Consider the following 12,059-nt stretch of genomic DNA (forward strand, 5'->3'; position numbering starts at 1 on the left):
ATGGAGAGGCCATGGCTGGCCATGGCTTGGTAGGGTAGCATGTTGGGTATCATGGCCACATAGGTACAGCTCCATTTAGCAAAGTCTTTGTCAATCCACAAACAAATCTTGCAAAAAGGCTCTGTGGCCTGTGCAAATCAAACCCTAATAATCTGTGAGGCACTAAGGGAGTGGGCCTGCCTTGGCTAGGACTTCTCCAGCTCTAGCATCTGAGGGACATGTATGGATCTCTCTCTCTCTCTCTCTCTCTCTCTCTCTCTCTCTCTCTCTCTCTCTCTCTCTCTCTCTCTCTCTCTCTCTCTCTCTCTCTCTCTCTCTCTCTCTCTCTCTCTCTCTCTCTCTCTCTCTCTCTCTCTCTCTCTCTCTCTCTCTCTCTCTCTCTCTCTCTCTCTCTCTCTCTCTCTCATGCCCAAGTTGGACAGCCAAGGACTCTCTCTGGGCGTGTATGACTCATACTTTGTTAAACAAGAACATGGCAGTCTCCCCACCTCGTTGCTTGAAGGAAGAACAAGGCCATCTCAATCTCCAAACATGGTTGGAAGCTTTTCTCTTAAAACCTCTCTATGTGAATCCTGCAGTATAAAAAAGACAAGGAGGATTTATTTATTGCCAGGGGAGCGTTAGTGCACAGTGTGGGCCTTTCACAATCTATCAGGGTATTGTGTCATCTTCTCTGACATTAGGCTTGGGCGGTATACCGTTTACCGGGGTATTTTGAAATATCGACCGTATCATTTTCAATACCGTCAAAAAAAAGAAAATACCAGATCAAGCTTCTTGGTTACAGCAGAGACAATCCCGCACTAGATCAAGATCCCTGCTGCCTAAACGGGTCTACACAGAATATAACGGAGCCAACGGAGCATAGCGCAGTGTCTCTGTGTCGTTTTTCGTCACAAAAGGGGCGGCTCCTTGTAGTGCGCTCCGACATTCGACGTACTCCCGTGCCACATGAAAATTGTAAAGCGCCGTATCACCTCTCCCGTAGCCGTGGGGGCAGTGTTGTGTAGGCAATGAAGCTTGCTTGGTTCCTTGATCTGATCTATAGGCTATGTATCAAAGCAGCCTATTTTACATTGATAAGCAATCTCAGTGACTGTTCAAACAATAAACCAAACAACATTGTAGCCTTATTAGAATCCCTCCCAAATGTATTTTGTTTGGAAGTAATAACTAATGATTCCAGGCTACTGGTAAAAACAGCTGCAAGATACTGTATGTGCTTTTTCTCCACGTCAAAAACATGATGACTTAGCTGATATGGGAGTGAATACACAAGCAGTATATCAAACTGAGATAATGTTTTAGGTTACACCCGCAGGTATAAGAATATTTACTGGGCATATTTTTTTCATTATAAATCTGATTATATCACATGGAGATGTGGGAAGCTAAAAAGGATCCTAGCTTGCTATGTTTTTAGCCAGGCTAAAGCCAGCTAGCCAGGCTGCCAGCTAGCTACTACCATAGATATTAAAACCAGTAGATAGTGATAGCGCTGACGTCATCCATGTATTCCTATGGAAAACTCCCGATGGCACATTAAGCCGGAAGTATTTGACTATGAAGCGTGCCATATTGCTGAACGGGGCTGAATGGTACCAAACAATCGCTAAGGATCAAGGTAAAAGTGGCCGTGAGGATCATGGTCGATGTAGTTTTTATCCTGCCTGAGAGAGTCAACCCAACGCTCCTGCAAGATGAAGTTGACGTCAATACCGGATACCACGTGAATACCAAGTGCAAAGAGTGTGCATGAGGGCCTCCTCATAGCCTGCCGGCCCTTGATTGGTCTGTGTCAGCACGTGGTCCTCTGTGACAACAAATGTAGTAGTGGATCACTATTTAATTAAATATCTCAATTTGTAGCACACTTTTAAATAATTCATTGTGGGGATGGAACTTGATCATAATAAACAAATATTAGAGGTCAAAACATCCATCCCAAAAAAATGTTTGGGCCATTCTTCTGATCGTAATTTACATAGGCTTTCTAGGGCAGACCAGGGCTTTTGGCACTGTTAGGTTGCTACGCAGTAACAGACCAGCAGAGCTCGTGACAAAATGAAAATACAAAAATAAAATACTTTGCTATCGTCCCCTTGTGAATGGGAGTGGGACCGGCAAGGATATCATGTTACCAAAAGGTGTCCGCTACTCCAAAAATTCCACTCCACCCACGTGCACGCACGCACATAAACTCAGCAAAAAAAGAAACGTCCCTTTTTCAGGACCCTGTCTTTCAAAGATAATTCGTAAAAATCCAAATAACTTCACAGATCTTCATTGTACAGGGTTTAAACACTGTTTCCCATGCTTATTCAATTAACCATAAACAATTAATGAACATGCACCTGTGGAACGGTCGTTAAGACACTAACAGCTTACAGACGGTAGTCAATTAAGGTCACAGTTATGAAAACTTAGGACACTAAAGAGGCCTTTCTACTGACTCTGAAAACACCAAAAGAAAGATGCCCAGGGTCCCTGCTCATCTGCGTGAATGTGCCTTAGGCATGCTGCAAGGAGGCATGAGGGCAATAAATTGCAATGTCCGTACTGTGAGAGTCCTAAGACAGCGCTACAGGGAGACAGGACGGACAGCTGATCATCCTCGCAGTGGCAGACCACGTGTAACAACACCTGCACAGGATTGGTACATCCGAACATCACACCTGCGGGACAGGTACAGGATGACAACAACAACTGCCCGAGTTACACCAGGAATGCACAATCCCTCCATCAGTGCTCAGACTGTCCGCAATAGGCTGAGAAAGGCTGGACTGAGGGCTTGTAGGCCTGTTGTAAGGCAGGTCCTCACCAGACATCACCGGCAACAACATCGCACATGGGCACAAACCCACCGTCGCTGGACCAGACAGGACTGGCAAAAAGTGCTCTTCACTGACGAGTCGCGGTTTTGTCTCACCAGGGGTGATGGTCGGATTCGCATTTATCGTCGAAGGAATGAGCGTTACACCGAGGCCTGTACTCTGGAGCGGGATCGATTTGGAGGTGGAGGGTCCGTCATGGTCTGGGGCAGTGTGTCACAGCATCATCGGACTGAGCTTGTTGTCATTGCAGGCAATCTCAACGCTGTGCGTTACAGGAAAGACATCCTCCTCCCTCATGTGGTACCCTTCCTGCAGGCTCATCCTGACATGACCCTCCAGCATGACAATGCCACCAGCCATACTGCTCGTTCTGTGCGTGATTTCCTGCAAGACAGGAATGTCAGTGTTCTGCCATGGCCAGCAAAGAGCCCGGATCTCAATCCCATTGAGCACGTCTGGGACCTGTTGGATCGGAGGGTGAGTGCTAGGGCCATTCCCCCCAGAAATGTCCGGGAACTTGCAGGTGCCTTGGTGGAAGAGTGGGGTAACATCTCACAGCAAGAACTGGCAAATCTGGTGCAGTCCATGAGGAGGAGATGCACTGCAGTACTTAATGCAGCTGGTGGCCACACCTGATACTGACTGTTACTTTTGATTTTGACCCCCCCTTTGTTCACGGACACATTATTCAATTTCTGTTAGTCACATGTCTGTGGAACTTGTTCAGTTTATGTCTCAGTTGTTGAATCTTGTTATGTTCATACAAATATTTACACATGTTATGTTTGCTAAAAATAAACGCAGTCTTTTTTTGCTGAGTTTAGATTAATGGAGTGGAGCTTGTAGTAACCTTAATTAATTTTTCCAGTGTGTGCACTGCCGGTAATACTGTATACACCGGTATGGTACAGGAACAGTATGAAGCTATGAAAAATACCACCCAACCCTATCTGACATCCTTTGATGTCTTCATCCAGGAAACTATCTTATTAAGCATTATAAAGGTTCGTTACAAAGGCAATCAGTGTGTCCCTTCAGCTCTATTTCCTTCCACTTAGGCCCTTCACCGACAACATGGCTGCAAATAGACGTGCTTGATTTACAACTATGCACGAACAGTCCTGTACGTGCATAACAACTCCTAAACAAGTCACAGGGGGAGAATCTAACTTTTAGGAGACTTCCTTAGTTTAACAATCTTGCAATAACGCTATAACAACGCTATGTGAGAAATGCTGCAAAAATGCTGGAACAACGTTCGAATTCAGCAGCCAAGCTGTCCTCCCCTCAACCCCTATAGGACAGCCACAGTAAGAGAGGGACCAGGAGGGTTCCTTTCAACAACTATCTTCGGCCCAATCTCCCTGTGCAAATGAGCAAAGCTTTGGGGATTTCTGGCTTTGCATTCCATAATGCCGTAGAGACTGAACGCCTTACAAAGCCTGACTGCAGCAAATTCCACACAATGGAGCTTCTCTTTTCCCTCCCTCCCTCTCTCTCTCCCTCTCTCTCTCACTCACTCAGCCCAGGCCAATGTTGTAAGCCATCGATGTCACAAAATAAAGAAGATAAAGGGAGAAAATGAAGGAGGGATTGAGAGAAAAAAGGTCACCCCCTGACGCCTGCCCGACTACCAGGTCATTAAATCTACCCAGTAGGGCTCTAAGGACTGCACTTGGGAGGTTCGTAAATGTAAAGTCGCAAATCAAGACCATCTTATATAGATGGCAGGTTCCATGTGTTGTAGTATGCTGCACAGTTCAATTTCCACCCCACCCCCATTGAACCCACCCACCAGGAACCCCCAGCTTCACTCATCAACCTCTAACCACTCAGTCTGTCTTGTCACAGTCCATTCAGATCAACCAGCAGTGCTCTGATTCTGACTGCTCCTTTAAGCTATCAGCTTTCTGCTGAAGATCAGGTGAAAAACCCAACTATTTATTGATTCTCCAAACTACAATGCAAAACCTTAGACGTGAAATGAATTCTGATAGCCTGTGAGAGTGAACCAAAGACTGAGCCTTCACATTTCACCCCTGCCTTTACTTTTAATGTCTAATACAGAACAGAGTTTCATGAGGGTTTGTTTGTAGTAATACCGTTAAAAACACCACATCCACCACAGGGTGTGAGAGTAAAAACACCAAGAAAGGACTCCATTTGAATACTAAACATTACATAAAGGAGGCAAACTAGGCCATAACAAGCCACTTTATGAGATAGCACATTGACACATTTACAACGGGCAGACTCCCCACTGCCATGGCGTTGCCCATGTGTTTATAATCAGGGTTCCCTTTCACAATGTTTAACACATTTATGCTGTGGGTGCCAGACCATGTGACAACACACGCAAGGCACACAGAAACAAACATACATACATAAATAACAAGAGGCCATTCGTATGGTTTCAGACAAGACATGAACTATGAAAGAACCAAAAAGGAAACAGTCTGTAACAATCCTGTATGCACTGCAGTATGTCACAAACATTCTCCACAAAGCCGTCGTTTTGCACAATGTTCCCTCAAAATGTTTTTGTCACTGAGCAAATTTCAGGTCTGCTGAGCGCAAACTTGAATGTTGTGAAAATTCTGGCACACGTTTACTGTGAACACTGAGGCTGTACCCACTTCAAGTTAGTTTTAACATTGGTCAAGGCTACTGTGGCTATTTGATTATAATGTAGGCCAACCAGAGTGGCCTACCATCAGAAACAATGGAGAAAATGCATCCCATAACATTTTAACATGGAAATAGCTGTTTTATCGTTCAGCCTACAGTAGCAGCCAATGTGTGGTGATTCAATGTAGGCCTACATTCCATGAGACTTTTGAAAAAAACATGCAGGGCTTGACATTAACCTGTTTATCCACTTGTCCTTTAGACAAGGAGGTGAATGAAAATGTTGTTGTGTTGTTTGATGCAAGAATCCACTTTACAAAATAAAATGCATCATTATTCCCATACCATTATTACAGAGAATCAGACAAATTATGTTACCCTCTGTCTATTGGCTAATTAGCTTATTCAAGTCTGTCTCAACATACAACACTGCCCCTTGAAGACAAAAAAAAAAGCTATTTACCTGACTTGAGAAATGCACACATTTTGTGCTCTTGTAGGAAGCAATCACTCCCCCATTGCTGACTACAAATGATCTATAACGGGGCTAATAACTCACTAACTAGCAAAGGATATGAACAAATGTATTTGGTATTCTTTCTTAAAACTGCATTGTTGGTTAAGGGCTTGTAAGTAAGCATTTCACTGTAAGGTCTACACCTGTTGTATTCGGCGCATGTGACAAATAACATTTGATTTGATTTGATGTGTAGCTTCAAATGTGTCTTTAAACAGCATTAGCAAGCAGAAGAGTTAGCATCAACAGCTGTGGGCCTGTACGAGAGGATTCATGAGAGCGGTTGGCAAAATAGAGCTGACAATATGAAAGTAATAATTTCTCTATCTTAGTAAATCCCAGAGCAGGAGTACAGCAGTGTCGTTACAGAGAGGAAGGGCAGTAATTTACTATTAAACCTCAAACAGAGAGTCCTCCGAAACAACAGCTGAAAAACAAATGTGGACCATCAAAGATGGGAGGGGAAAAAAGACGTCCACGTTAATCTGAAAGAAAATCACTGAAAGTAAAATAAACTAAAAACGGTAGCACCGAGCACAGTCCTGGGTGTACTTTGGGGAAAATACCTTATTCCCCTTTTCCTAAGGGAAGAGACACATTTAGAGTTTTAAGATACTTATCTCACACTGACTTTTTGAGCTTCTGAGTTCTTTTGAGATTGTCATTAGTAGAGAAGCATGCATTACACACACACTGGGTAGGCTGACTAGGCTCAGAGCATTTAGACACAGACGCCACATTAGAACTGGGGTCAGTCGGAGCTCCAGACCCAGCTCCAGCTAAGCCTCTTAGGGGAGACACAGGCATCTTGAACAAAGCTGCCTGCCCTGCACTAACCAACCAAAATGTCCAAATCCATCACAGGAGAGAGCTAGGAAGGGCTTATATAGGGACTAGGGAGAGAGAAAGAGAGGGGGATAGAAAGAGAGGGGGCGAACGAGAGGGAGAAAGTAAGAGAGACAGAAGGGGATACTGTGGATGAAGAGAGAAAAAGAGAGGTGGCGAGAAAAAATGGGCAAACGTGGTAGATTGAGAGACAGAGAAAGGAGAAAGAGAGGTTGAGGAGATGCTTTCAAACAATAACAAAATACCTTCCCACATCTCTGAGGAACCTAGTAGTAGAACATCTGACTGCAGTGCTCTATGCTGATGAGGAGGAATTTCCACGTCAGAGATGGCACACTGCCAGGTCAGGACGAGGAATGCAAAGCCCAGACCTTCAGGGCCTAGCCAGCCAGCAGCATGTCCCTCTACATACAATACTCCCTGTCTCTAACACCTTTCCTTACCAACCCAGTCACCTCTGCCCCCCCAGCCCTCACAGCCAGCCATCAGCTGACCCCAAGGTCGGAGGGGCCAGTGTTTTGGTCCTGGGACTGTGGCTGAAATGAGTGAAGCTATGAGAAATTGATTCAATCAAAATGTTATATTTCTAGCCTTCATAAGGGTCAATAAAGCCACCATAAAGTATAAGGCACAGGACTGATGTCATAACTTTGTTCTAACCACACACAAACATACACACTCACTTTTCTCCTTCAAAGGAGCTGCTTTTAATCCAGCCTGACTACTGTCTAATGAGCTTAATGTGATCTGCTATTTATTTATTTTTATTTCACCTTTATTTAACCAGGTAAGCCAGTTGAGAACAAGTTCTCATTTACAACTGCGACCTGGCCAAGATAAAGCAAAGCAGTGCGATAAAAACAACACAGAGTTACATATGGGGTAAAAAAACATAAAGTCAAAAAATACAACAGAAAATATATACACAGTGTGTGCAAATGTAGCAAGTTATGGAGGTAAGGCAATAAATAGGCTATAGTGCAAAATAATTACAATTAGTATTAACACTGGAATTCTAGATGTGCAAGAGATTATGTGCAAATAGAGATCCTGGGGTGCAAAAGAGCAAAATAAATAACAATATAGGGATGAGGTAGATGGGTGGGCTAATTTCAGATGGGCTGTGTACAGGTGCAGTGATCGGTAAGGTGCTCTGACAACTGATGCTTAAAGTTAGTGAGGGAGATAAGAGTCTCCAGCTTCAGAGATTTTTGCAATTCGTTCCAGTCATTGGCAGCAGAGAACTGGAAGGAATGGCGGCCAAAGAAGGTGTTGGCTTTGAGGATGACCAGATATACCTGCTGGAGCGCAGACTACGGGTGGGTGCTGCTATGGGGACCAATGAACTAAGATAAGGCGGGGATTTGCCTAGCAGTGATTTATAGATGGCCTGGAGCCAGTGGGTTTGACGACGAACATGTAGTGAGGACCAGCCAACAAGAGCGTACAGGTCACAGTGGTGGGTAGTGTATGGGGCTTTGGAGACAAAACGGATGGCACTGGGATAGACTACATCCAATTTGCTGAGTAGAGTGTTGGAGGCTATTTTGTAAATGACATCGCCGAAGTCAAGGATCGGTAGGATAGTCAGTTAGTCAGTTATGCAGACAGACTTCATATTCAGGGTGACAAATACTCCCCACAATCAAGCTTTCCTTCAAAAGAGTACTCTAGTTCTGTTGAAAGGTGCCTTGCTGCCCTGAAGGCCAGCGTTGTGTGCACAATTTACAGTGGAATAATGGAAAGGCAGGGAGAGTCTCATAGGCTAGCTGAGCTGCATTTATGTTCCGACAAGAGTGAGCACATGCAGGCAGGGCAAGGCGACAGGCGGCTGCTTAGTTCAAACCCCACCGAGCATGAAAAACTTGGCAAACTGACACATGATTTGCCCTCCTCAGCCCTCCTTTGAACAACACTCAACACTGACAGATTCAGAGGCATCCAAAGGAGGGAAGAAGAAGAAGAAGAAGAAGAAGAAGAAGAAGAAGAAGAAGAAGAAGAAGAAGAAGAAGAAGAAGAAGAAGAAGAAGAAGAAGAAGAAGAAGAAGAAGAAGAAGAAGGGGGCTCAGCAGACCAAACAATAAAAAAGTTCCCATGGCAGAGGAGACGTTGATGTGTCCTGGGTATATTGCAGAGTTGGCAGGGAGGGCAGGGCTCTGTGGCTGCAGGACTGGCCCATTGAGTCCCAATGAAGCAGACCTGGAAGCTTGCATACATATATTAAGGAGGCTAATTTTGTGCACGCTGTGCCAGTCGTTGAGACTGGCTGAGTTTCTCCTTTGTGCCCCGCTGCCTGCCTGAAGGTCTTTATTTGCACAGATGCATGCGGGTTTCGGAAACACGTCAAAATCATATGGGTCAATTAAAAACAAGAGTGCACATATTCCAGAGATTGGACTGTTTTGGAGCTTCAGAGCTGTGTGTGTGTGCTCTGTCTGGCTGTTCGCTGGCTCTTTCAGTCTTTGGCTGCCTCCAACAAAAAAGCATCCTGTTTGCCCAGTGGAGTACTCGGGACCTTTCAAATTAGTGCAGAAGTGCCACTACTTCTGAAGGCACCAGGGTCACAAACTGTGCTTCCCTTCATCTGAGACACATATTCAAAACCACAGTTTGACCCTCTAACACAGACCCATGCCTGCCTACTGACCCTTTACTCTGGTTCTCCAAGAAGCCAATGACATATCCATGACAATACTACCTTGCAATATGTTGAATAGATAATAAATAAACTAAGCCATATTGGCCAAGGGCCATCCACTTGCAGTCCAACAGGCTTAGGTAATTCATAACAATTCACCATCATACCCTGAGTGCTTGGAGGAAAGGTCAGCCCATGGTGCAGATTCTCACAAAACTGACACGATCCAACAACCCACTGGGCACAGACATCATTTCAACGTCTAGTTTTCTATTTGGTTGAGTTGTCAACTAAAGTGATTTAACCAAACATGTCACCCTGTCTTTGGATATAGGTTCAAAGTTTTCCGCGTTGATTCAACTTCATCACATTACATTTTTTGATTGAAATGACATGGAAACAACGTTAATTCAACCAGTTTTTGCCCAGTGGGAACTGCTCTGTGGCTGATTTCAATAGCTGTCTAACCCTCCAAAAAAACGATCAGTAGGCCTAGCTCAGTCACTGGCAGACGTCAAAGGTGTGTTGGAACTTTACAAAGGCACGTCCCTTCCATAGGCTATGCAACCGACAATGCTCTTATGTCCAACGAAGCCTTTGACCTCGTTTCCGTAACGTTGGTAGCCTATAGGCTGAAAAAAGTTGTTGTTTTTCTTTAGTGAGTCAACTGAATAAACCAATGAAAGACTGATAACGAACAAATCATATATATATAAGATAAGCTTATTAAACTAAATCAATGTGATGAGGAACTTTAAAACTATCAAAACTCCCAGACTCCATCATTGCAACTTTGAATAGGCAACCAGAATGGTGGTGTGGTCCCGAAGAGGATAGCTCTTCTTATCTTGCTTTATCAACTGTGGTTTCGATACGGAAAGATTAGATAACTTCTAACTGTTTAAATGATTATACACCAACATAAGAGATCGTATGACCATCTCAAAGCGCTTGGGTTGCTGTGACTCCTCCAGAAATCAGTGCATTCATTCCGTTCCCTCCATAGCCTATTAACTTTTCCCGTTAGATACAATGTAATGTTACTTACAGGATGGTTGTCGACGGAGCAACAGCAGGTACGGCTTCCAGGTTTAAATGCATACATCTCACGGTAGTGCGAAAACATAAACACCGGCTTGGACAAGAATATACAGGCTGCGGGCCACTGGCGACCAAAATCAGTGCTACCGCGACTAGAAAAGGGGATAAGAGTTTGCCCGTCCACAGCGCCATTGCTAGGGAGTCAGCAGCGCAGAGAACAACACACCGCCAGAAACCCCTCTTGCCGAAACTAACATCGGCTGAGTTATAGTTAAGCTAGGGAACTCAGCTGACTGAGACCCGCTCCCTCCCTACAAGCTAAGAGAGAGAGAGAGAGAGAGAGAGAGACAGAGAGAGAGAGAGAGAGAGAGAGAGAGAGAGAGAGAGAGAGAGAGAGAGAGAGAGAGAGAGAGAGAGAGGTAGTGCAGTGTTACAAATTATGTTGGGACAGGGGAGCAAGCCAATCAAGAAACCACTTCAAAGTTGAACTAATGGAAAGCCTAGTTAATAAAATGATACTTTGTAGCCTGCATCTGTATAGAGATGTCCGATTTAAAAAATGTATAAACTATGTAGCATAATAAACCAGTGGTACATACAGTTATGAAATACTAATTTAGCTTAATACTATTCAAAATAATTATGTAATAAATAAAAAAAACATGTAATGTACTTTTACATATGTTATTCCCATAGAACCTGGAATTATGCCCTAAAATGTTGCCAGTTTGTCTCTCGCTGGGTGGAATGCACTCTATTGTAGGACAGGCCGTAAATTGATGTGCCTATTCTCAGCCAAATATACAAACAGATTGCCATAATATGATATGGTTTAGGACATTATAATGGTTTAGGATTTGTCTGATAACCCCATTCCTATTGTGTTACTTTATATTTACTTACAGCTCATGATAGTATGATGTTTGATAGGCCTACATTTTGTGTTGTATTCTAGGTAATTGGGTGATTCCCTCTAACTTCAGTCCATGTGACATGCAGGTAAGAACGTTTGTCCATAGAAATATGATGTTATACAGTGCTCTGTGCTGATATCTGCTGGTTTTCATGTGGTATGACACTTGTACTTGTAGTACTTGTAACAAAACACCCACTCCACTTTATAGCCGTCAAAATAAACGTCAAATGTACCACATAGCATAAAGTCTTATCCTAAGAAAGCTTTATTGTTATTGCAAAACATCTGAGGATTGTCCAGGAATAAAAAACTCAGCGATTCTGTTGTGTATTGGGCTCCTGAGTGGCGCAGCAGTCTAAGGCACTGCATCTCCCCTGCATCTCAGTGCTAGTGGCGTCACTACAGACCCTGGTTCGATTCAACGCTGTATCACAATCCGTCTGTAATTGGGAGTCCCATAGGGCGGCGCACAAATGGCCCAGCGTCTTCCGGGTTTGTCGGGGTAGGCGTCATTGTAAATAAGCATTTGTTCTTAACTGACTTGCCTAGTAAAAATAAATGAAAAAACCCTTGCGAATGAACGCAGCCTTTCACTGAATGCAATGTTTTTGGAGTTCCAAAAATGAATTGAAAGCATGA

At 43.9% G+C, this 12,059-nt stretch overlaps 1 protein-coding gene across 1 annotated transcript in view; it reads right to left on the reverse strand.

Moving 5' to 3' along the window:
- The window catches only part of LOC311103161 (peroxidasin-like), a gene marked incomplete at its 5' end in the record, with an annotated part of 88,007 nt that extends 77,311 nt beyond the window's left edge, over positions 1-10,696 (reverse strand). Inside the window, one exon of the mRNA XM_084144711.1 lies at positions 10,512-10,696. Within this exon, the coding sequence (XP_084000837.1) occupies positions 10,512-10,696 (185 nt within the window). The remainder of the gene's footprint in view (positions 1-10,511) is intronic.
- Between the last annotated feature and the right edge of the window lie 1,363 nt (positions 10,697-12,059).

Source organism: Coregonus lavaretus (genome assembly GCF_964263955.1).
Source record: "Coregonus lavaretus genome assembly, chromosome: 27".
Lineage (NCBI taxonomy): Eukaryota > Metazoa > Chordata > Actinopteri > Salmoniformes > Salmonidae > Coregonus > Coregonus lavaretus.